Below are 25,008 nucleotides of genomic sequence, written 5' to 3'. Positions count from 1 at the left end.
AGATATATGAGCAACAATCCAGTAAAAAATAAGGATAATCCTAATACAAGAATTCAGGAAACACAGCATTACAGAGCAATAACAGCAGCTCTACAGTCAATCCTCTTATTATGAAGCTCATAAAGTTTGTGTTCATTTGTCCCAGACCTGTTTTCATTCAACTCACTGTTCTACTCGTGTTCTATTATGTCTTTAAAGAGTTGAATCAACACAGAGACGTGACAACAGAAACTGTAAAACTGTAAATTTATTGCTGAGCTCAGAGATTTGCAATGATTTTGCCTTCTTAGAATTAAAAACAAGTCTCTTTCTGCTTCTCCCTGTTAGGTGATGTGGTGGTGGAGGAGGCAGGAGGATCTACAGATGTGGGAGAGATCTGGCAGCGTGGCTGTAATGCCTTTGGTTCCCGGGGTCTCTTCCCCTTGTCCTGTGTGAAGGAACTGAACCTGTCCGGCCGCTCCAGGCAGCTGTCTGAACGCTCGGCTCAGGCTCAGGCGCTGGAGCTCCCGCCTTACGCTTTAGGCCAGGCCCGGGCCCTCATGAGCCTCCATGCGCAGCTCAACGAAGAGCTAGACTTCCGCGAAGGGGACTTGATCATTATCACCGGGCTGCCCGAGCCCGGCTGGTTCCAGGGAGAGCTGGAGGGTCGGCGGGGGAACTTCCCAGAGGGGTTTGTGGAGCTCCTGAGTCCTCTTCGATCTCCACAGGAGCCCGTGGACTCTCACTACTTTAAGAGTGATTTGAACTATGAGGATTATGATGCCGGAGAGGCGACGGAGGAGGAAGGGGCGGAGGACGGGGAGGTTTTCATGGGAGAAATGGAGGAGCGCTCGGTGAATGAGGAAGGCATGGATGAGGAGGAAGAGGCTGGTGTGTATGGAGTGGCACTGTATGAGTTTCGGGCCATAGAACCTGGTGAGTTGGACTTTGACGTGGGGGACAGAATATGTATTATTAAGACTCTGGAAGATGGCTGGCTGGAGGGGGAGCTGTCAGGCCAGCGGGGGGTTTTCCCACATCGTTTTGTCAAAATGGAGGACGATGAGCAGAAAAGTGAAGAGGAAAGAAACGTTGAACAAGAGGAAGAGAAGGAGGAGGAAGAGGAGGGGGAGAGCTGTACGTTGGAATACGGCCCAGGTAACCAGTGCCCAAATGGCTCAGGGCAGGATTCTGACTGGAGAGCATACGAGGATCATACAGTGTGGGACCTGGACTACTTTGAGAGGTCTGAGGAGGCGAGGTGGCAAGGAGAGAAGGTTAGCAATCGCAGCGGAGCACAACCGCACAGCGCAGGGCGGAGAGATTTAAGTGGCAGGTCTGAATCTCAGCCACGAAGACCCGTCGGGCCAGCGCAAAGAGCGCCGACGAGACCTAAATCCCTTCCTCCGCCTCGGCCCAGCCCGCCCGCGCTCGGCCATAAGCACCACCTGAGCCCGTCCTCTAATGTAGAGAGTGTGAAAAGGTCCAACTATGCCAACGGAAACACGCGACCCTCACAATCCAAACTGTTTCAGAGCTTGACCCTTCCGAGCACGCCGAGGTCCAAGGAGAGCAGATACAACCAGAGGCCGCCAGGGGATGGAACCGCCGCCGCCGCCAACAACAACAACAAAAGTGCGACTCTGGGCAAGGCATTAAGCAGTCTTGTTGAAGGCCACATGCAGAAAAGACTAACTCGCCATGCAAGTGTCAGTGACGCCGACATGTTGATGGGCAGTGCGGAGAAACGATCGCACTCCAAGCAGAAGCTCCGCAGCTCCAACGGTGTATCGTCCTTCACCTTGGATGCCCTAGCAACCTCTGCCGGGGACCTGGAGGCCAAGCTAACCCAGCAGCTCTTTGAGTTTGAGAAAAGCTTGACCGCCTCACAAAGTGACACTGATGTGGTTGCCGGTGGCGACCCGAGCCTTCAGTCCCACGTCTCACGCCACTTTTCCATTCTGGATTACAGCGACGAAAGTGACATCATCCGAGGCTCTGCGCATTCCCCCGTTTCCCAGCTCTTGCGGCCCTTAGCCCCTAACTCTGCCTCATCCTCGCTGGACAGGCGCAGGACCCTCCGCCCTCCGCCCCCTCGTCCGAAAATCCTTCGTCTCTCGGCCCCAGCTGCGTACAAACCGGCCCGTCCTGCTCCACGCATCCCCCCACGCTGCCCCAGACAAACCTCCGCTCCGCCAACCCACGACCCTCTCACAGACGGTCCCATCTTCTACGCCAGCGACGAGGCCCCCGTAAACCTCCTCGACCAGGCGACACAAGAAGAAGCAGAGTTCGGCGACCTGGCTGCGGCCCAGGATCAGGAGATCCAGAGACAACTGGAAGCGGAAACAGAGCTGGAGAGGGAGATGGAGCTGGAGAGGGAGAGAGAGACAGAGCAGCAGGAGCAGTATCGCCTGCTGCTACGGCTGCAGGAAGTGGAGCACGACATGGAGGCGTACGCGCACACGGCGGAGGAACTCAGGGCCATGCTGGAAGTGGAGGAGGAGGAGACGGCCCAGCTGCAAGCCATGGAGAACCTGGAGTTCTGCACCTACACTCTGGAGACGCTGGCTCTGGAGCAGCATCAGCTACAAGGTGAGAGTCCTGTGCGTTAGTAAGTTGTACTTGAACTTGATAGGACTGATAAAATTGGAGATCTTGAGTTTTCTTGTCCTGGTTGAGTGTAAGCTTACAAACAGATGCAGGGCTCCTTTCCAGTAGAGATGCGATCAGACCATGTCAGGCAATCAAATATACACAAGACAACAATAAGAATGATGCATATGACAAGTTGTTAGGCAAAAAGGTCAAGACTGGAGCTCCATTTTGACACATGAAGGATGTGGCTGCGGGCCAAAGCTAATTGGCTATCTGTTCTTGCTGTCTCATGTTATGTGTCGTGGTTGGCGGCCTGAGTTTATCACGTAGGTACGAGGTGCATTCTTGCACACAGCGAGAGGTTCAGCAATGCATGTGGGCCTCTGTCTCCTTTCCACTCTCCCACTCTCTTACTGGCTCTCTACTCCCAGCCTTCCTCCCTCTCTCACCTTCCTCAGAGTTTTCCTCACCCCCTGTGCCCCTTTTCCTATATTCCTCCATCATTCCCAAAAGGAGTTGGACAGAGCGAGGACTCAGAGATAGTTTTGAGGTTGCGGGAGGAGAGAACATGGCTCACTCTGGAGCTGGACCCAAAGTGAGCTTGTGGCGAGCAGTGACGCGGCCCCTGGCACGCCTCTCTACCCTGTTCCGACTCTCTCGGGAGGCCGGGTCCAGCTGGGTGGCAGGTAGGGCCTGAAATCTTACGGTGACATCATAGTTTTGGTGTCATCTGGTCGCGGGCGCTGTGTGACAGCTGGTGTTGTGTTGACTGAGCGCGTTGTTTGAGCCGCTCAGTTTTGCACCGTTCTCTTGTTTTCTCACCGGGAAGCCTCGCTGCTGTTAGGGTCTGAGTGCCTTGCTCATGGGCACACTGAAAAATGTAATTGATGAAAGATTGTTGTTGAAGAAAGTGAAGCTTTAAGCCCTCACTGCGTCTTTTTAACGTCTCTACATGCCCGATGATGCATATCTGTGACTTTCCTATACACACACGGATATTGACACACTTGTTGTCACTGAGAAGCTTTTGATGGGATCATTTTCAACTATGGTTCAGTTTGATATGAGGCTATTTGATGTCATACTAAATGAATGCTTTAACTAAGTGACTCAGTGAAAAGATCTAATCTGATCAATTTCCTCTAGACATTTCCTCTACAACACGTTTCTCCCTCCCTATCAATAATCTAAGGCTGCTATTGTAAGGAGTGGAGTTTGAACAACCCTTGATTTTAATTGCTAATTAAAGCAGTAAACCCTGGGGGGTGTAGAAAGGTTCCAGGGTCTACAGGTGTGGTTAAGTGTGGTGAAACCACGTAGTTAGGATTCATTCGTCAGAGTAAAGCAGGAGTTCTCACACCCGTTACAACAATATAATCAGTAACTCCATCTTTGCCTCCCCTTTGATGTTTTTCTAAGGTGTGGAAATGGACCCAGATGCATAATAGATTGTTGTTTTAAATCTATTTAAAGTTTATTTATAATTTATGTATTAATGGTGTTTTTCATAGAGAACACTCTTGCAAAAAAGAAACACGCGCCTAGTCAGTCACGCTTTGGAGTGTGTGTTTTTTTCCAGCCTGTAGCAGGGTGTGTTCCTAAGTGTGACGTTTGAGAGACAATGGCAGCTTATTGTTATAAGGCAGGGAGGAACTTCAACGTGGGCCCCTGGCTGCTCTGCACGGCCCAGTCCAAGTCACATCTCTCTCTCTCTCTCTCTCTCTCTCTCTCTTTCTGTGTGTGTGTGTATCTTTTTCTGTCTCCACCATCTCTTTGTGTCCCCCCTTTTCTCCCTTAACCTCTTTGACCTTCAGGCCGCTTTAATTCTCCAACCCCTCTATTAAAACCCCACAACTGAGCCTGTTCTGTTTTTTAGGATCTGTTTCAGCTTCAGGTTACAATCCGGACGCTTCCAGGCTGCAGACTCTTTCCCGTAGGTCGGATCTTATCGCTGGACTTTTTTTTGTAGACTAAAGGCAGTAGCGCCCTCTGACAGCACCATTTACATAACCTGAACGAGGAGGAATGCTGTATTTGACATTCCTGCAGCAGACACTAACACAGTTTCGGTGGCGGTACCGCTCCTGAAAGCTGAGATGTTGAACACTGATAATTAAATAGACTTACGTAAGTTGAGCACAATGCTCCGCCACAGGATTTTTGCAGAAATCTGGGGGAAATTTGCTTTGTTCACAATGAGTGAACTTTGATTTAGGTTCATATATTTTCTTACAGTTATCTGTATTTTCTTACAGTTATCTTTCTATACTTTTTCTTACATTTCACTGGGGTAAAATAATCTCAATTATTTCAGTTAATTATTTTTATACTATTTGAATCAGTTCATGATCCAACCTCAAGTACAACATTCATATCTATGTTATGTTATTTAAGTTGTTGATTCTTTATTTGTTCTTTCCTTGTTGCCGATTAGGCCTGTTTTGTGTGTGTGTGTCACGTGTGAGTGCATTAGGGTCCTTTAAACCTGTTTCTTCAGCCCTTGCCTCTTTCATAGAGAGAACACGGTCAGGGGGGGAGAGGGAGAGAGAGAGGGATATATTATACTCCAGCTTTATGAATAGGCCGGACTTTTTTCTCACACTGAGAGATCGTGCAGGGACAGTCTTCAACAATAGCTCATTGTACACACCAGCAGCTACTTCTCCAGCACTCTGGTTTAATCAGGCTATGAGCTCTCAAAACTCTCTACTTTCTCATTTGCTTGCTCTGTCTAGGTATGAATATATCTGGTTTCCGCCTCTGTTGTCCTTTGCACCCGGCCCTTCCCTTTCTACTGCACACTTCTCCATAAGGAAATCAGTTTTCAAAAATACCACATGGATGTTTTAATGTGGAAATGCTTTACTCCACCCTTAAATGCAGGGCAAAGTCGAACTCCCGCGTAGAGTTCAGTTTCTTCTTTAGTTTTGGTTAGCCGTGTCCTTTTACATCTATGATCGATATAGAAAATGAAAGCACAGACAAACAGAAATGGGTTGTGGCATTGTGTTAGTCTCTACAGGGCAGCGTTAATGGAGAGGTGAACACACTGGTGGAAAAGAATGGGAAAGAACAAAGAGGTAGAAAACAGGATATAGGGAAGGAAGGATGATGAATTGTTGCATAGCTGTAGAAAGTTGGTGCCAGATCTGTGGCAGACTGGGAAGTTTGTCTCCATCTTCCATCTCCCAAAGAAAATCTCCATGCAGTGTGTTTTCCTGCGAACAGAAGTACGAGCCAATTGAGGCAGAGGGAGGGGCTGCCGGGCTAATCCTCCACTCATGTGACTCTACTGAATCATTAACCCAAGAAGGCTCCTCCTTCAATAACCCTGCTCCCCCAGCTCCTCGCATGATTGGTGGAAAGAGTTGTTGGGAGGGTGTGATTTGGTTACACTGAGGGCTGGGAGGTGCTTAGGCCAGGCAGTCCTGTTGAGACGGAGAAGAGGAGACAGAGAAAACAAGTGGGAGAGTTACAGACAATATGCCTGACAGGTGGAGTCTCCCAAGGCGCTTTGTTATGGAATGTAGAACTTTAAGGAGTGAAGGAAAGAGCCACGCTGAACAAGGATCGGCTCTGAGATAGCTGATAGAAGACGGAAAGGAACATGAAGAGCCCAGTGGTTTTTGGGAACCCAGTCATGTTTGGTGCGATGGATTGGAACTATGCAGCTGAAGCCCCGGTAAGGAGAGGGAAGAGTGTGGAAGAGCTGGGGGATGCTGGTTGGGCCAGAGAGAGAGAGAGAATTGCTCATCTACAGCAGCTACAGCATTTACACCAACTGCAGCAACAGGTTGGATATCATGCATATGGAGTACTAGCACCTGGGCAACCGCAGGGACCAGTGATGATGGGACCTCCTGTCCATCCAGGCCCAGGTCCACCTCCAGGCTGCCCTATGCCAGTACATGCCACCATGATGCCTCTTCAAAGTGGGCCAATGGTGGCCGTGGCTGGGCCAGTGGCTCCTCCAGTGCATGTGTCAGCTCCGTGGCCGGTACAGTGGGAGAACCAAGCCCAAGTTAGGCAAGGCAACCAACCCAGCTGGGAGTATGAGGATCGGCACAAGGTAGAGTCAAAAAACAACCAGGATCGAGGTCACGACATTTATTTCCACCCACGTTCAGAAGATGGTCACCTAAACGTGAGGAAATCGGAATGGAAAGGCAAACATTGTTTCTACCAGGGCCCAGAGGATTACAGCCACCAGGACTACAGTAGGGCCCCTCAAGGAGAAGACTGTGATCTCAGAAGTCAAGAAAGGTATGACGACAGAAAGAACAGAGACTATGAACGTGATGCTGACCGTTATGGTCGTAGTAATCACAGAGACCAAGAACAAAATGACCACATGGACAAATACGCCAACAGGGATCATTATGACAGGAGGTACAAGGATCACTATGAGCGCAAAGAGCAGCAATATGACAGCAGGACACGCCAGAAGTTTGATCTCAGGGAACATGACAGTTACAACAGTGAGTACGAAGACTATTACGATCATAAAGACAAATATGCTAACAGAGACGATTACAGAGAAGATTACAGAGATGGCGATCGGAACTACGACCACAGAGATAGAGATTATTATGACTCTAAAGAGAACAGTCGCTACAGAGAAAAAGACAACTACCAGCGCAGAGAGGAGGACGATTACTATCCCGAGAGGAAATCGAGGGACCATTATCATGACCGCTGTGCAGACGATCAATATGACCGCAGAGACGACGTCCAGAGAGACAGGGATGTCTATGGTCAAAGGAGTGAGGAAACTTACACCAATAAAGGAAGGGCCCAGCGTGACCTTGGACCGGACGAGCGCTACGGTTCTAAAGAAAAGGATAACTATTACAGATACAGGGATACCTCAGGAGATAGAAGAGATGAGCATTACAACTACAGCAGGAGGGATAACTGCAAAGAAAAGGAGAGCGGAGAGCGGAGAGCTGCAGACCACCACTACTCGGAGTATGAAGACAGCTACAATAACACAGACGCTGACCCTGATGAACTCAGATACGGGGGACGTTCTGAGTGTAAACCCAGAGAGAGATATCGAGAACTGCGCTCGGTATCTGTTGATATACCACCTGAGGAATACCCCATTAAAAATCACAAGAGTCACTGCGAGGAGTGGGTCCAGGAACAGAATCAGAAGCTCGCACTCAGGGAATTGCGCTCTTACGAGGATCCCATTATATTCAGGCACAGCGACGAGCGGGAAAGAGGATACGAGTCGAGCACCGGGAGCGCAGGTCCTAGAAGGGGCCACAAGCCTGTTTACGTGGGCTCACTCGATCGTAACAGCTTCTACAGGAAGACCGCTCCATGCTCTCTGCGACGGACGCGGCTTGCTGTTAACAGGAAACAGAACGAAGGTAAACACCACGATGCTTTCCTGTGAGGGAAGGTACAATGTGTGCCATTCCTAAGCATGAGGTACCACTGTCTGTATAATCAGGTCCAAGTACAAGGTCTCACACCAGTGCACACTCAGTATCAGGATTGCTTTCAAGTCCACTTCACTAAACTGGTCTTGAGGGTTGTGGATTGAAGTGTTAATGTCACTCCCGCACCTATTGTCAACAGGAAGGTGAAATCTATGACCGTCTTTGGTGTCTCATCATTGTGACATTTGGATGTGTCTAATCAATACTTAGTGCTTCCAAAGTGCTGAGTGGCACCCAGCCCCTTTACAGTGTGTGTGTTGTAACTTGTGTGTGTGTGTCAGTAGCAGGAAGGTGAAATATGAGGTATTTGTAGGCGTAGGAACCTGCCGATCAGGTTTTGTGGGTTTCTTGTTTTTTGTTGTCACTCTCTCTCTCTCCCTCTCTCCTTGTCCCTTCTGCTGTTTTCTGCTTCAGTCTGCATCACTGTTATGCTATGTAAAGCACAACTCGTCTGTTCACTTTACGCCTGACAGGAAGGCCACAGTCTGTCACTGTCATCTGCCCTCTCCTCTAAATGACGCAGCTAAAATGATCTTATCAACTTCCATCCATCCCCGTGACTGGATTTGCTTGATTTTTGTGGAATGATTTTGAGTTTGTTTTATATGCAGGGGCTTATCTTTGCTTGGTCTTCATTTCCATTTAAATAGCAGATCATCAACTTTGCTTTGTGGTCTTAACAGAAAGACAGTTGTGAACAAGGACGTAGATTGGCTGCCCTGGGGTTCAGTTTCCTATACTGATAAACAACCCCAACACCAGACCATAGGGTGTGTGTGTGTGTGTTTGTGTGCGCACATAATGATAGGAAAGAGAGAGAGCACTCTTGAGGCTGACTTCATCGTGTCTGAGTAGAAGCAGGTGGCGCCCCACAACCCCTCCCCCAGTCACCTAGACCCACATACATCACATGCACGACACACACACACACACACATCCATTTTGGCTGTCCAAGCATTAATCCCTAGCGTCAGCATGGCGAGTGAATAGCGGGGGTCTGTCTGGTGCCAGGCGGGGGCCAGCACTGTGCTGACTCCTTCACTGCAAGACAACACCGATGCTGATGTGTGTGTCTTAGTCCGTGTGTGTGTGTGTGTGTGTGTCCTGGATTGGTCTTTGGAAGGCTTATTGGAGGGATGACGGCATTTTTCAAAACGCACACATGCTCGCTTACTTCTGCGCTGTCTTGTCATCCGTTAATCTTGTTAAACAGTTTCAGCTTGCTCAGGGTTTTGCTCTGACTAAAGCAGTTGATTGCAGGGCTAAAAACATTAGCTCGTTCTATTGCTCTGCTTATTGAGTTTAAACTGTGCCTCCATGACATTGAGGTGACTACAAAGGCATTTTCAGATGGCACTTAGGCATGTAGAAGGAGTAATCCAGCATTAAATCTCTACCTCTGTGTGACAGAAACAGAGCGTAGAAACTGCAGCTGATAACCAAGGTTTTCAGATTACTTTTGTGAAGTTTGTTTCACTGTCTGTGGCTAATCTGTCTAACGTAAACCACTTGGCTGACCGTGTTGTCTTTAATCCTTGAGCAGTCACCGCTATTGGTGGGGGGTAGGTTAAGACTAGAAATCTCTGGACAAGAGTTCAGTATCGGTCTAAATGAGCCTTACCCTCCTGCTGGCTAAAGGATTTGGCTCGCCACTCTCATGTAGGTCAGAAACTCTGCGGCAGAAGTGTTGACTTTTGCACGAGGCGCCGTGCTTTGCTTATTGGTTTATCCCCAAACAGTCAACCCGGTCCCCTCACCTCAGGTTTGAATCCGGCTGCATAGCTCTTTTGTTTACAGTAGAGCTCAGGTCAGGTGACTTGGAGAATCAACTCTGAACTGCCCGTAGGTGTGAAGTCGGGCTGCACCTAACCATTATTTTTGTAGCGATTAATCTACAGATTATTTTTTCGATTAGTCGATTAATCTATAGATTATTTCTGTTTCGCAATATAGCAATTATTCCCCCCCGAATAAATATCAAACTCATCTCATTAGGAATATGTATATGTAAGAATTATCAATATTTCATGAGATAATGTTCAGCACCAAACCTGTAGATTGATGCCGGAGCACATAATTAAAGCAAATCACTGTTAAAAACACTACATGCCTCCTTTGCCGGTTGAACAATGGTGCTACAGGTACCTGCATTAGAGACGAGAGCGATGTTATCTGCACGGTCAGATAGAAAGTGTGGGAAAACAAAACTTAACCTTGTGGACTTTTCCCATCAGGACTAGTTTACACGTGATAAGAGGCCGGCTACCTGCGTACGTCACTCCTCGTGTGATCCCAAGACCAACTGTGTTCAAAGACAAACGTTCACAAATCTTACCCAAATAACACACAAAGCTAGAACCTACAGCCACTCAGTTGTTTCCTGTGTCTGACAGATGTCGTTGTTTTGTGGTTGTTGAATTTCTCCATTTTCTCGATTTTGTTTTGGAAATCACAGTTAATCACAGTTCATCCCTCAATCTCGATAGTAATTGAGCGTTAATCCAAAAGCCGCTGTTGATCTTTATTCAAAACACATACTCGCACTGACGGCTCAAACACACTCCTACAGCAGTGCCCCAGGGTGTTTCTTCCACCCTTGTTCCAGTCTACAACATTACATCACTAAGTCTGTTTAATTCTTAATATTAATCAGTGGGAAAACCAGTAAAGCCCAGAGGCGGAGCTTTGTCTTAACTTGTCCCATCGGAGTATTTTCCCACAGCAGGAACATGGGGCAATCGCCTCATACAAGAGACGGAAAACATCCTCCTTTGCTTTTCTTTGACTCTGTAAGTTGATGGATATCTCAGTAGACTGTCGCACCGTTGTCCATCGCCGAAGCAGCTGTTAAAACCAATAGACTCATTGTCTTCACCTACTCCGGCAGCTAGAAGACAGTACCACTTTGGTTGTACATGCCCCTCCCCCCTCCCTCTCTGTGCACATATATGCAAAGCTGATGGTCTCTTGAAGTAATGGGTCTTTACTCAACATTGAAATGAGAAGAAATGAGACATTCCTGGGTTCACTGTTGGCCTCCTTTAGCATCTCAACCCCAAAACTTTGATAGATTTTATTTATTCACGTTGTTAGTTAGGTTTGTAGGTGGACCCGGAACCTTCCTATAGAATGGCTTGTTTGTTACACCCAACAAAACTACACGGATTCTGCTTTGTGATTTTGCCACGAGCAGGAATGTGACCTATGACCTTTGAACCTTGAAGATAAACAGGAGGACATGTCACTGAACAAGCTGCCCTTCCTCTGTGTTGTCCCTGGTCTAGCGGACGGTGGTACAAAGGTCAAGCAGCAACCGTTTACTCTAAAGTCTTTAAAGAACTTATGTTTAGTCTAGTCTTGTTTTTATGGAAATAAAAAAGTGCAGCCTGTTCTGTGAAACGCAAAACTAAAGTGGCAAAGTTTGAGGCCCTTTTATGAGTCTTGCTGGTTTTACTTCTGTCTGTGTTGGCATTGGTGTTGTTTTCTCATGCCAGTTACCAACAAGCAGTTACAGATTTATTGCAAGTAGTTTCATGTCCCAGCTGAGTGCGCACACACACACACACACACACACACACACACACACACACACACACACACACACACACACACACACACACACACGGGGAGAAAAGAGAGACGAAGAGAAAAGCCACTCCCTGCACTCCAAAACTTGGCTTGATATGACAAGGGCCCCCGCTATTTTGTGTTGCCAGGGCGACTGGGCATTCTTGTGTGAACTTTGGAGCCGAACACACACAGCACCGATTGTGTCTGACCTTAAAGCTCAGAGCAAACTTTTGACTTTGCACGGCTTGTTTAGCGTTGTGCACCCAGCAGAGGAGGCGGAATGCAGGGAGACGTGCGTGGAAAAAAGAGTTTTCAAAAAGCTACAGTGTAGAAACAAACAATGTGCTTGAGTTGATTTGGATTATGAGGAAGAGGAGGAAGAGGCTCCAGCTGCTCCAAGTTAAGACTGATGACCTTTAGGTTCATTCCAGATAGGCAACCTGTAGCAATCACACACAGCAGCACAGCACCTCCATGTCCCCAGCAGCGTCTTCTGTCCCAAAAATGCGGAATTTGGTTTTCAGTCCCTAGATGTTTGACCACCTGTTCATTAAGCTACAAACAGGTTTTTAATGTATGCCTGAGTGTTCCATCCTCTCTGGTGGGTTCCCATCCATTCTCATGGTAATCAAATCTCTGTAATGGACTTTTTGTAGCAGGAGACACACACATGCACACACACACAGTCCGCCACAAGGCTCAGGAGCTGGATCCTCATGACTGACAATGGACCACCTCAGTGTGTCTGGTTTTGTTTGAACCCGTATGCATGGGACTGTGTGTGTGGGTGTGTGTGTGCATGTGTTTGATTTTAAAGTGGTGTGAAGCATCATCACCCTCTTTCTCTGCTTACATTCAAATGCATATTTGACAATTAGAAATTAGAAGGATTATGCAGATGATTCACTTTAACCAGCATTTATATGGAAGCATGTGTACTGAAAAACTCCAGCAAGGAATTCAGTCCTCCAACATCATAGCCGCTAAATCCTTAAGTCAGACTTTAAGGACTTGTTTCTGGTGAGCTGTCGTTTGTTTTGCTCCATTTTGGTTTAATCCTCCGCTGATGCATCAACTATGAGTATGAACGCAGTCATACAACATGTTTTTAGCAGATAGAGCTCCTGATTACTGCAAATTCAACACTCAAATGGTTGTTGTTGTTGTTGTCGTCTGTGCATTGCAAACAGTGACTTAATGCTACGACGCACAATCTTTGCATTTGTTTTCATATGAGGCTTTAGTCATTGCAGAGGAAGTTGTTTCTGTGTGTGTTGTGTGTAGGAAGTCTGTCAAACTAGAGACTAAAATGCAGTAAATTACACAACATCACCTGAATAATATGTATTTGTTAGTTTTATTATATTTACTAGTAAAATTTCTTAAAATCTAACATTACCACACACACCCTAGAGATTAAGGCTCTTCATAATGAGTGTGTGAAGCAGGTGCAGTGATTTGATTCAGCCGAGGAGTGTGATTGTTGCTCAGGTGTTTCCCGTTGTCTGATTGCCAACTGAGCGGTCCAGGCAGCTCCTACGCCACCTAGTTACAGGGCTACACACACACACACTGTATTTATTTTCTTCCTAAAATCTGCATAAACCCAAGCTGTGGTCTGTCTAAATCTGTATTGATGAAGCCTGTTTGTTATCCCGCAAAGAACAAAGCAAAGTTGTATTCCGTAAAAAGTGGGTCAAACTCTGCTTATGCAGTTTCGCAGGTTTGTTATGTTGGAGAGGGCCGCATACTGAAACATGTGAAGTGGAGCACATAATGCGCTTGTGAGTGTGTGTGTGCGTGTGTTTGTGTGTGTGTGTGTGCGCAGAGGATCAAACGTGGGAATGAACCTTTTGATGCCAATTAAACTGGCTTTCTTTTGTGTTCTATCTCTGCAATGTGGAGATGTTTGACTTTACAAACCCATTAGTGAAGTTACTTTCCCATCAGTGGGGAAACGTTTCGGTGCTGCAGAGCAAAAGTGATGGGATATACGTGTGTGTGTGTGTGTGTGTGTGTCAGTGTGGTGTTAGAGATGGGAAAAGCTCCTCTAAGTCTTAGCCATGTCACGTGAAGAGGAAGAGGAAGGATGAATGAGGTAAGGGTGGGGGGGAAAGGCAGGTGGCTGGGGGATCAGACCAACCCTCATCAGCAGATTTCAAAATAAATGTCACTTGGAAGTTAGTATTGATATTTTATGAGCTTGAATGTCTGATCTAGTAACTTCATTTCAAAAGAGTGGGGCAGTTGCTTCGGGTTATTTCTCGTGTGTGTGTGTGTGTGTGTGTGTGTGTGTGTGTGTGTGTGTGTGTGTGTGTGTGTGTGTGTGTGTGTGTGTGTGTGTGTGTGTGTGTGTGTGTGTGTGTGTGTGTGTGTGTGTGGCCTGAGGGTAAGCGGCATTAAATTGATTAGCCTCTGATGTTGTCTGTTCATGGGTGATGTCATGATCAAACACAACGCGGTGCTCATTGTGTCATCTCCAGAGTAGCGCAGTCATGGAATACGTAGAGGTTGATTGAAAAGTTCTGACCCCACCAGCAATGCTTGTCAATCTAGTAGATAATTGTGGTTCAGCTCAGAATTTATCAATCAACCCTTAACCTACAGTCTACCCATCTAGAAGTGTTTCAGCAGGTGCACAGTGGTGTTTTTGGTTTACACACACACACACATACATCCTATTTCTTTATCATCCCTTTCCAGTCCACTCTCGTCCCTCTGTCCCGCTCTAACTGTCTCCTTTGCGCCTTCCCTTCGAGCCTGTATGTCTGCAGTTGCTGTCACAGGCCATTGTGCCGGAGACAAAGAGCCCGAGTCCACTCCAGATTTAGGCCCATTCATAAAAACAAGCCATGCGTGAACCGGGCTCTCCCTCCTACCCCGAGTGATAGCAGAGACATTGATCACAAGCCAGTCGGACAAGATGAGGAGAAATGGGGCGGGACAGTGTGGGATGGATGGCATGCTGGACCGAGTGTCTCTTTCCTTTCTGTCCCTTTTCACAATCCCCCTCATTGTTAGTCAGGTCCTTGCTGTAACATCACTCTCACGTGTTAGAATGATCCCAAACTAAGGTCTTACCATCTCTCTCTCTGTCCCTCTCCCGTCTCTCCAGAGATGACACTCCTGTCGTCCCAGCCCAAACCCCTGGAGCCCGCCGTCCCAGACTCGGACGCCACCCTAGCCGCCGGCGCCGGCACGGAGGACCCCGAGCTGAGGATGATGGAGAAGAGGTCGAAGGTCATCGAAGAGCTGCTGCAGACGGAGAAGGACTACATCAAAGACCTGCAGATGTGCGTCAAGGAGATCATCCAGCCTCTGCAGCGCAAACGGGTAAATGGAATTAATTAAGGATTTATGTGTGTTTATATGTATATTTAAGTATATTTATTATCATTTTTAACGCTTTATCTCACAGGTTCAGAACGTGGACTTCGAAGGACTCTTTGGCAACATCAGCTCTGTGATCGATCTGTCTCAGCGCCTGTTTCAGACGCTGCAGGACATGGACTCTATCGGTAAGGAGACGGACAAAATAACACGTGATGTAGTCATAATCCTGCTGGCCAAACAAAATGGAGCAGGGAGGGACTGTTTTCACTCACAGTGCAGAGCAGTGCTGCAGCCGGGGAAGAGTGGAAGTAGATGGATATGATATTCAATGACATAAATGACAACAGCTGCCCTTGAATGGTGCGTTGATAGCCCTTTATCCTACATTTTCAATAACTTCCTTGCTTTGCTTGGTCTTCTTCAGGAGAGGTATTCCTGGACTTCAAAGTGGAACTGGAGGACGTTTACAAGATCTACTGCCAGAACCACGACGACGCCATCTCCCTGCTGGAGACCTACGAGAAGGACGAGAGCATCCAGTCCCACGTGCTGGAGTGTCTGGAGAGGCTGAGGTGAGGGCGCAACGTGCGACACGTGACCTTGAACACAACACGTGAACTCACCCGTCTGCATGGGAGTGATCAGACATGTGCATGATTGCGTGTGGAATAGCATGGAAAGGAAGCGAGTGTCCTCTAAAACAAATAGTATAGCTTAGATAAATCCGTCAAAGGCTGTTGACCATTTATGTGGCATACCTCCACCAAGGCAGAACGAGCTTACAGAAGCATTCAGACGTGGTTCTGATGGTTGACCTGATCCATTTTTACGACTGTAGACTTTGGAATTCATTGCTAGCGGAAATGAGTCATATCATGTTTTTACAAGGGAACAACACGATCGGTCTGAAAGTCGGCTTTTATATCCACCGTGTTACGAGACGCGTTTCCAGCTGCACCCGTGTAGCGGCGGTGGCGGCGGCGGCAGCGGCATCAGGCCCTCTCAGTAATGTGGAGCAGTCAAAGAATGTGCCCAACCTGGTTTCACCTGTCCAGTTTCACCATCTGCGGCAGGTGACTCAGGCACTTCAGTCGTCACAGCTGTTCTGACAGTGTGTGTGTGTGTGTGTGTGTTTATAGACCTTACACACTTTTGTTTTACCTGAAAAGGTTTGGTTCCTGGAACAAATCGGCATCAACAAAATGAAATGTCACTGTTCACATCACAGACCCTATGTTGACATTGAACGTCTCTTTAGTCCTTTTATATTCCTGTTTCTCCAATCGCGTATTTGCTCACTGGACAGTTGATTTAGACATTAACAGTCCGTTCTAAAAGTGTAACAACATACACACACACACACTCGCTTTAGGAGCTGAGCAAGGCAGAGTTAGACTTTGTTTTTTTCCCGCGTGAGAATAAAAACAGTACATTTCAGCAGTGACTGCTCTGGGCTCCACTGGGCTCTGACCTCTGCAGGGTTTCAGTCACATTCTTTGGATTTGCTTCGCACACACGCAAACACTCCCTTTAGGCAGGCAAATACCATGAAGCAAAGTTGTGTCAGGGTCACAGGCTTATAAATCCTCTTCTTCTTTGTCGTCTCTTCTCATCCATCCTCAACAACAGGGCCATGTACCGAGAGTGGTAAGTCTCCATAAAAGAGTGTGTCCATGATCTCCAGCATGAGGAGCGTCTTGACCGCATGCTTACGGCTCACTAACCACAATGACGCGTGTGTTGGTGTGTGTCTCTTATTGTATGTTGTGGTGTTTGCCTGTGCATGTGCATAACGTACGTGCGTGTTATTGCTGCAGAATGCAAACTAACACTGTTTAATGCTCAGCACTCTATCAGGGACCGGCCTCATCTGCGGAGAAGCTGACAGCTTCCTAATTCATCCTGGGAAACCCTGTGATGCCATCTAGTGGAGCAAAACAGCAACTGCATCTTTAGAATAACGTGAAACTTCAGATCATGAGAAAATGTAACTGAAAACCCTCTAATCTACTTCCAACCCCAGGATAAGTGTGTAAACCTGCATTCACGCATTTCTGCTGGATTCAGGTTTCCCCTTAAATATCCCCTTAGTCATTGGCTTCCATGTTGAAGCTGTTTTGTGCTCTAGATGGCATTATAATTAAGCAAATCTGCACATGCTCCTGCAAAGTGTGTGTGTGTGTGTGTGTGTGTGTGTGTGTGTGTGTGTGTGTGTGTGTGTGTGTGTGTGTGTGTAAACATTTCCTTCCAAAATCAGATGGTAGCTGTGGTTTGAGGGACTCTTACCCTTTTTTCCTCTCACACACACTCTTCATACCCTCAGCCAACCAATCATCTCCAATTCAATTTCAGGGGCAAAACGAATTACATCAACCTGGGCTCTTTCCTGATCAAGCCGGTGCAGCGGGTGATGCGCTACCCGCTGCTGCTGATGGAACTGCTGGGTGCCACGCCCGAGAGCCACCACGACCGCCTCCAGCTGACCAAGGCCCTGCAGGCCGTCAAGGAGATCAACGTCAACATCAACGAGTTCAAGCGGCGGAAGGATCTAGGTAAAAAAAATCCCTTAAAAGTTTGTTATGAATGCTGTCAGGGTTAATTTAAAGTCCGGTTGCTCATGCCTGCCCTCTGCTGCCCACAGTGGTGAAGTACAGGAAAGGAGACGAGGACACGTTCATCGATAAGATCTCCAAGTTGAGCATGCACTCCATCATCAAGAAGTCGAACCGCGTCAGCAGCCACCTCAAGCACCTCACGGGAATTTCACCCCAGGTAACCGACATGTTTCATACGGAGGCGGAAGCGACGGGGGATGAAACCAAAACGTGCGGCGTGTTCTGATGTCGTGTGTCTCTTCCTCCCCCAGATCAAAGATGAGGCGTTCGATGATGCTGAGAAGAAGTTCAGGATGCAAGAGAGACTCATCAAGTCCTTCATCAGGGACATTTCATTGTACCTGCAACACATACGGGTATGAAGAAGAGGAGAACTTGACTACAGAACTGTCTAACTGCTTAAATAGTCAGTCCGAAACAGTCGGTCCTTTCTTATGAGTTGTTATAAGTAATGATCTCCCTGGATCCATCATAATATTGAACGTGGTCTGTACAGGAATCGGCCTCTGTGAAGGTTTTGGCGGCCATCAGTTTCTGTGACATCTACACCGAGCGCAGCATCCTGGACCCTGATCGCAGCATCCTGGACCCTGATCGCTTCCAAAGGGCTCACCGCTGCATCAGTGACAAGCAGTTCACCCACTTTGTAAGTCTTTCTTGCTCTGCGTAGCTTCAGTCAGGAAACACGGATGTCCTGACTGCTGACGTGTGGCTTTTAGGCAATAAACGCTGACTCCTCTTCCCTTCTCTCCCTGAGCAGAAGGAGCGCACAGAGGCCTTGGTCATCAACCCGCTCACCCAGCTTCTCCTCATGTTCGCCGGCCCCCACAAGCTCATCCAGAAGCGCTTCGACAAGCTGCTGGACTACGACAACTGCAAGGAACGCGCCGAGCGTCTGAAGGACCGACGCATCCAAGATGAGCTGCAGGTGACGCGCAACACCTACGAGGCGCTCAACGCCCAGCTCCTGGACGAGCTGCCCAAGTTCTACGGCGCGGCGGAGGAGCTGTTCACCGGCTGCGTGCGGGCGTTCGCTCAAGCCCAGAAAGACTTCATGAAGATGACGATGGGCGAGCTGGAGCCCCTCCTACAGGCCGTGAGTGGGACGGGGGTTGAACTCTGCAGGGGCGGGAGGGAATCTGACACATTACTGACGCAGACTGTTATCTTCACCTCTCTCTGTCTCTGTCTCTCTCTCTAGTTCTCCGGTAGCAGTGGCACGGAGGGGAACCTGGTGTCAAAGTTCCAGGATGAGCACGGTCAAGTGCTTAAGCTCCTGCAGCGCTTCAGCTTCTGCCCCGAGAACCTTCCTCCCGCCACCGCCCCACGGAAACCCGAGAAGAAAACGCTGGAGAAGCAAACGTCTAAAAAGCAACTCCAAGTACCTGTGAGTCAAACTAACTCCTTACATCACCGCCCTGCTGTCTTTGAGGAACGACGACGATGATGATGATGATGGTTGTCTGGTGTCTTTCAGCCCAACTTGATCTCGCAGACAGACGAGCACCGCGCGTCGCTCCTGGCACGATACGGCCCTGAGAAGCTCTTCCAGGCCGAAAGGAACTTCAACGCGGCCCAGGATCTGGACGTGTGCGTACAAGAGGGAGACCTGATTGCCGTCATCAAGCAGCAGGACCCCATGGGGAGCAACAACCGCTGGCTGATCGATAACGGAGGTGAGTCATCTGGACGCTCCGAGCGCCGATAGATCCCAAAAATCCACGCAGCGATGTCATGGTTCTTTCCCTTTCTTCTCCTGCAGTCACCAGAGGCTTTGTGTACAGCTCCTTCCTCAAGCCCTACAACCCACGCAGGAGCCAGTCGGACGTCTCCATCGAGAGCCAGTCGTCCAACGAGTCGGGCTACGGCGGCTCCTCCCCGGTGTTCTCCCGCCAGAACAGCAACAGCACGTTGACGTTCAACCAGGAAACCGCCACCGTGGGCTTCACTGCGGCGCAGCCCCAGAGCCAGCCGTCGCCGCACCCGTCCCTGGACTTGTCCTTGTCTCGCAGGAATCACAGAGAGACGGCGAAAACGAACTCCACGACTCAGGGCAACGCGGTGGGCTCGTCCAACCGAAACCCCTCGAGTCGAAGGGAAGTATCGGACCAGACTTACCGCAATTCCCAGAGTCACAGAGACACGGACTCTTCCTCGAGGAATTCCAGCAGTCACAGAGACTCGTACGATGGCGGTCACGGGAATCCGAGCGGCTACAGAGAGACGTCGTACCACTCGGAGCCGGAGTCTTCTTCGGCGCAGAGGAACAGCGGCTCACAGCGGTACGGACACGCAGACAAAGCTTACAGCTCGCACCAGCGGCGAAACGGAGACGGCGACCATAAGAAGTCTCCTCAGTACCGAGATGAATACATCGAGCCTGAACCGGAACCGGAACCGGAATGCGAGGCGGAGCTTGACGGCCATCAGGTGAGATTTCTATTTGAGTCCCAGAGCAAAAGGTTCAGGAAAAATGCCTCCCAAACACAACAATCCACTCATCAATCCCGTTCTTTTCCAGATATACTACGCCATCTACTCTTTCAGCGCCCGCTGTGACAACGAACTGACCATCTCAGCCAATCAGCGCCTCCGCATACTGGAGTTCCAGGACCTCAACGGGAACAGCGAGTGGTGGCTGGGCGAGGCGGGCGGGCGGAAAGGCTACGTGCCTTCCAACTACATCCGCAAGTCGGAATACACATGAAGAGGTTTTTCCGGCTGGGGAGGACGACGCCTGACTCTCCATCCTGAGGACTTTCCCGCCGCGGGGGGAGGGGCCTGCGCAGACGGGGCGGAGCTGAGGACACGAAAGGGACGCACGCCCACGCAGTTTTGATCTGTCGTCACGGGGTTTGATGATGAGAGTGACTTCCTTTTGAGGGATCTGTGCCGCCGCCACCGCCGCCAACTCTTGATTCTGGAAGTTTTATGCCTTCTTTTTTTATTTATAAGCCTTTTTCTATCATTTTTTTTATTTTCTGGAAACCCGACCTGCCTGCGACTTGCCAAATCAGATTTTTCTTTTTGTCACAAAGCGTAACCGCGGCAACGAAAGCACTTTTAGGGTTTTGACGCGTCCGCAGCCAGGGGAAGGTTCCGGAGTTTTTGGAGTGTGATACAAAACGAACAGCTCGGTTTAAACGGCACATGATGATGATACTTAAAGTTGGTTTACACACACACGCACACACACACGCACACACACACACTCCCCGTGAACGTTTTGTCTTTCTCTTAACTGGGTTGTGTAAACAGGTTGATGACCTTTTCAAAATGAGGTCAACCAATAGGGAGAGAGAGAGCGAGATAGTGGACAGATGGGACCTCTTTGTCTACAAACTCCCCGTGTACATTTTATATAATTCTGTATATTGAGGATGTTTTATTGCACCCAGTGTAACATGATCACTGTTTGAATAAAAAAGAAAAGCTCAGCTGACAAATCACAACTGTGTGTGTGTGTGTTTGAAAATGACTGAATCATCTTTATTTGTCTCTGTTACATGATCCATATCGACACATTTAAGCCGATGTCCAATCACCGATCAATGATTTCAACATTTTACTACAGGAATTGCGTAATATTCAAACGCGTGATGAACATTTGATTGCTCATTGGTCTGAAGCCCATCTGTGTATCGAGGAGGATTTAGGTTGAAGTTATTTATTATGACGACCACGTCAAAAACGAAGGTCAAAGGGCAAAACAAAAGAATTTAATCACATCTGAGGCCTCTGTGGTCGATGCAGGGTGCTAATGATTGACAGGTGGGTGGTGTGTTTTTTTTGTGGGGGGGGGTATTATATAGGAACCACGGTGCAGAAGAAGGAGCTTCACGTCGGCTGGTCCCATCATCACCATGCTCCTCTTCCTCGTCACAGCTTTACTGCTGCACCTCTGTGCGTTCGGACAGGAGGTTCTTGTAAGTATGGATGAAAAAAATACAATCTGTGATCTCCCATAGCAACAAAGTTACAAGGAATCTGCACGTTTAAACATCGCAAATGACAAGTAGTTCTTCTACATTAAGCTTTGCAAGTCACTTTGTTAAAAACTTCTATAATTCCAATTTTGTGCCATTTAACCCCTAAACTGCATCATGGCGTCTGTCTGTTTCCCTCTCTAACATCCTTTCATGTATTTTTCCGTTTTTGTTGCAGGTCATTACAGAAACCGACTATACCGGTAAAGTCCTTCAGATTTGACTTTGTCTCACTTGACGTTCATTGTGTCACTTCCACATTAGAACACGTCCCTGCATGTCTCTCTCCTCTCTCAGATTACGTTTATTATGATTACGTCACCGATCCCCCGGGAGAGGACACAGATTACACACAGGATGATTGGGTGTATGAGCTCGTTGATGTCGCAGGTAAATGACCCCTGACCTCCAAAGCCGACTGAGGAATCCATCGATTCAGCTGCATTCTGCCCGTCTTGACCTTTAACCCCTTTGCTTTGGTTGGATGGTGTAATTGTGTCTTCATGTAGGTCAGTGCGATCCAAACCCGTGTTTAAACGAAGGCAGATGTGACACGACTTCTGACGGAGGCTTCACGTGTGTGTGTCCTGAGCCTTACACTGGAAAGAAGTGTCAGACAGGTACGATCAAAAAAGGGGCTCTAGGGAACCCTAGGGGGTTCCGCCGGTACTGCATTGTGGCTGTAAACTTCAGTCTCTGCTAATGAACCTAACCTAACCATTTCTCTATCAGCCAAAGACGTTTGTAAGAATGCCAAATGCGGCCATGGAAGCTGCGTCGTCACACAAACCGCACCTTTCTACGAGTGCAAGTGCAAAGCTCCGTTCAAACCACCCAGCTGCAGGAAAGGTCTGTTGTATTTGTGATTGTTGTGAAGTTACTGATCTATACTGAACCTGTGTTTACTATTAATCGTTGCTGTTGTGTGTGTGTTTGAAGCTTCTCCCTGTAAGCCCAGCCCCTGTCTGAATGGAGGCTCCTGCATCAAGGGCCCCAAACTCTCCTCCTTCCAGTGTTCCTGCCCTGCTGGATATACTGGAACGTTCTGTGAGATTGGTAAGTATATGATTCCTCTCGTAATTCCCAGCAGGCATAAGCATAAATGTAAAAGTGTAGAGATGACATGTGGTTGTTGTTGTGTGTGTTTCCAGCCCCAAACGACTGTTACAGGGACAACGGAGAGTCTTACCGCGGCACGGTGAGCATCACTGCGGACGGTGCAGAGTGTCTGGACTGGAATTCCAATTTCGTCCGGCAGAAAGGTGGAGATCCTTTCAAAGACTACCCAGGCTTCGACGGCATCGGACCACACAGTTACTGCAGGTGGGGCGGGGGGGGGATGATAGGGAGTGATGAACACATTTAGACAGAATAGATTGAATATGCTTTTAATTTTCTGTATTTAAGGAACCCTGATGGAGACGATCAGCCCTGGTGTTTTGTTAACAAAGACGGGAAACTGAAGTGGGAATACTGTAATGTCAGAAAATGCTCTGGAGGTACACACGCACACACACACACACACACACACACACACACACACACACACACACCTTCCCTCAGCTCTCACATGCTCAGTCTCTTCCAGCTCCGGCCCCCCCGCCACCCGTCCCACCTAAGCCGGACGTCCCCGCCTCTCAGTTCTCTCAGTGCGGCAAGCCTCAGCCCGGACGCTCTGCCAGGATCTTCGGAGGCAAGAAGTCTCTCCCTGGCGCTCACCCGTGGCAGGTGTCCCTGCAGATCAAAGACAGAGGCTCCGGGTCCTACTCTCACATCTGTGGAGGAATCCTCGTGTCGTCCTGCTGGGTGCTGACCGCTGCACACTGCATGTAAGCTCCATAGGTATTTACTCATCATCCCTCCGTATTCTGCTGTACACTGGCATCAACTGGTGTCTCTTTTTTTTATTGCCCAGTTCAAATGGGGCGGACATGCAGGTGGTGCTGGGAGGAGTGGACCTAGAGAAGACTGAGGCCTTCGATCAGGCGATTCCTGTGGAGAGAGCCGTCGTCCATGAGGCTTACAGGGAGACTTCCTTCGCTCTGTATAATGATGTTGGTAAGGCGCAAGAATAAGCATGAATATACATAAGATACTGAGGATTCAATACGTTTGCATCCAGTGTGATTGTTTCTGTCCCATTTCTGTGTTTTCTCTCCTGTAGCCATGCTGAAGCTCAAAGTGACGGACGGTCCGTACTGTGCCAAAGAGACACGATTCGTCAAGACGGCCTGCCTGCCAAACCAGCCGTTCAGCCCCGGGACAGAGTGTGTGATCTCAGGCTGGGGTGTCACTGAAACACGTAAAGTATATTTTGATATCTACACTGAAGAATATAGATAGATAGATAGAGGAAAAAGCTGTTTGAGCTTCATTCTAACCTCAACAATCACAAGAAGATTGTGCAGAATAATTTGTTTTTGAGAACAAATATCAAAGCATGTGGGGAGAAATCAAAGGATGAAACCAATGAAGTGGTGACTGTTTTAAACTTTGGCAGCTCATGGACATTCATCCTCCTCACCTAGACCTATAGCACGCATTTACATCGGAAAACAGGAGGGTAATGTAATCTCTGCTTACTTCACTGCAAAATGATGACATCACACAGTACATTAGAATCTCTCCCTCTCTCTCTCTCTCTCTCTGTCTGTCTGTCTCTCTCTCTCTCTCTCTCTCTCTCTCCCTCTCTCTCTCTCTCTCCCTCCCTCCTCGCAGACAAATATGGCACCAACCAGCTGTTGGACACCCGCGTCCTCCTGATCTCTCAGGAGCGATGCAAAGCTCCTCAGGTGTACGGAACCTCACTGGACGACAGCATGTTCTGTGCAGGCAACATGAAAGGAGGCGTGGACGCGTGCCAGGTGTGTTGTGCGTGTGTGTGTGTGTGGAAGGGAAGGGGGGGGCGCATTATTGCTGCAATCATCCTTACATAGAGAGTAAAGGATAATAGTGGGATATTAATTCTCTCTCTCTCTCTCTCTCTCTCTCTCTCTCTCTCTCTCTCTCTCTCTCTCTCTCTCTCTCTCTCTCTCTCTCTCTCTCTCTCTCTCTGCAGGGTGACTCCGGGGGCCCTCTGGTGTGCGAGCGTGATGGAACCCACTATGTGGTGGGTGTGGTGAGCTGGGGCGCAGGCTGTGGCAAGAAGAACAAACCCGGAGTCTACGCCAACGTCAACGGGTTCACCGACTGGATCGCCCGTCACTTAATCTCATAAGGATGCGTTTGGTCTGAACAAAATGTTACCTCACATCTTTTGTCATTTCTTCTCACTTCTCTTTGCTTGCAACAATTGTAAATAAAGATAAAAGAATGATACCCTGGATGTTTGAGTGCTCCCTTGGCAGCGACACATTTATATTAGCTAGTGTTATTTTACTTACTTGACGCTATTACACACGTTGGGATTGGGATCAGGTTCCGGATCTTTGCTATTGATTTATCTCGGAGGCAAATTACATAAACATTTACTTCTTA

General features: G+C 48.3%; 2 protein-coding genes across 3 annotated transcripts in view; both read left to right on the top strand.

Moving 5' to 3' along the window:
- The window catches only part of dnmbp (dynamin binding protein), a 29,581-nt gene extending 8,599 nt beyond the window's left edge, over nt 1–20,982 (top strand). Inside the window, exons 4-17 of one of the 2 annotated variants that reach the window (XM_076151873.1) lie at nt 328–2,574; nt 14,713–14,930; nt 15,016–15,115; nt 15,355–15,502; nt 16,560–16,577; nt 17,283–17,482; nt 17,572–17,702; nt 17,797–17,901; nt 18,042–18,191; nt 18,306–18,641; nt 18,747–18,932; nt 19,023–19,221; nt 19,308–19,975; nt 20,067–20,982. In XM_076151873.1, the coding sequence (XP_076007988.1) occupies nt 328–2,574; nt 14,713–14,930; nt 15,016–15,115; nt 15,355–15,502; nt 16,560–16,577; nt 17,283–17,482; nt 17,572–17,702; nt 17,797–17,901; nt 18,042–18,191; nt 18,306–18,641; nt 18,747–18,932; nt 19,023–19,221; nt 19,308–19,975; nt 20,067–20,252 (4,892 nt within the window). In that variant the 3' untranslated portion in view covers nt 20,253–20,982. Of the gene's footprint in view, nt 1–327; nt 2,575–5,991; nt 7,956–14,712; nt 14,931–15,015; nt 15,116–15,354; nt 15,503–16,559; nt 16,578–17,282; nt 17,483–17,571; nt 17,703–17,796; nt 17,902–18,041; nt 18,192–18,305; nt 18,642–18,746; nt 18,933–19,022; nt 19,222–19,307; nt 19,976–20,066 lie in introns of those variants that run through there. The other variant, XM_076151874.1, reaches the window with a different exon arrangement.
- A 367-nt stretch (nt 20,983–21,349) lies between these two features.
- On the top strand, nt 21,350–24,840 carry LOC143001987 (factor VII-activating protease-like). Its single transcript, XM_076151890.1, has 13 exons — nt 21,350–21,471; nt 21,710–21,734; nt 21,829–21,921; nt 22,041–22,151; nt 22,264–22,380; nt 22,471–22,587; nt 22,683–22,854; nt 22,939–23,030; nt 23,120–23,360; nt 23,447–23,589; nt 23,696–23,833; nt 24,250–24,395; nt 24,590–24,840. Exons 1-13 carry the CDS (start codon nt 21,409–21,411, stop codon nt 24,746–24,748), a joined length of 1,617 nt encoding a protein of 538 aa, XP_076008005.1. The 5' UTR covers nt 21,350–21,408; the 3' UTR covers nt 24,749–24,840.
- Nucleotides 24,841–25,008: the final 168 nt, after the last annotated feature.

Source organism: Genypterus blacodes, unplaced genomic scaffold, assembly GCF_046128005.1.
Source record: "Genypterus blacodes isolate CSIRO-AG114 ecotype Tasmania unplaced genomic scaffold, CSIRO-AGI_Gbla_v1 ptg000055l_1, whole genome shotgun sequence".
In the NCBI taxonomy this organism is placed as follows: domain Eukaryota; kingdom Metazoa; phylum Chordata; class Actinopteri; order Ophidiiformes; family Ophidiidae; genus Genypterus; species Genypterus blacodes.
This window is presented reverse-complemented; position numbering and strand designations above follow the sequence as displayed.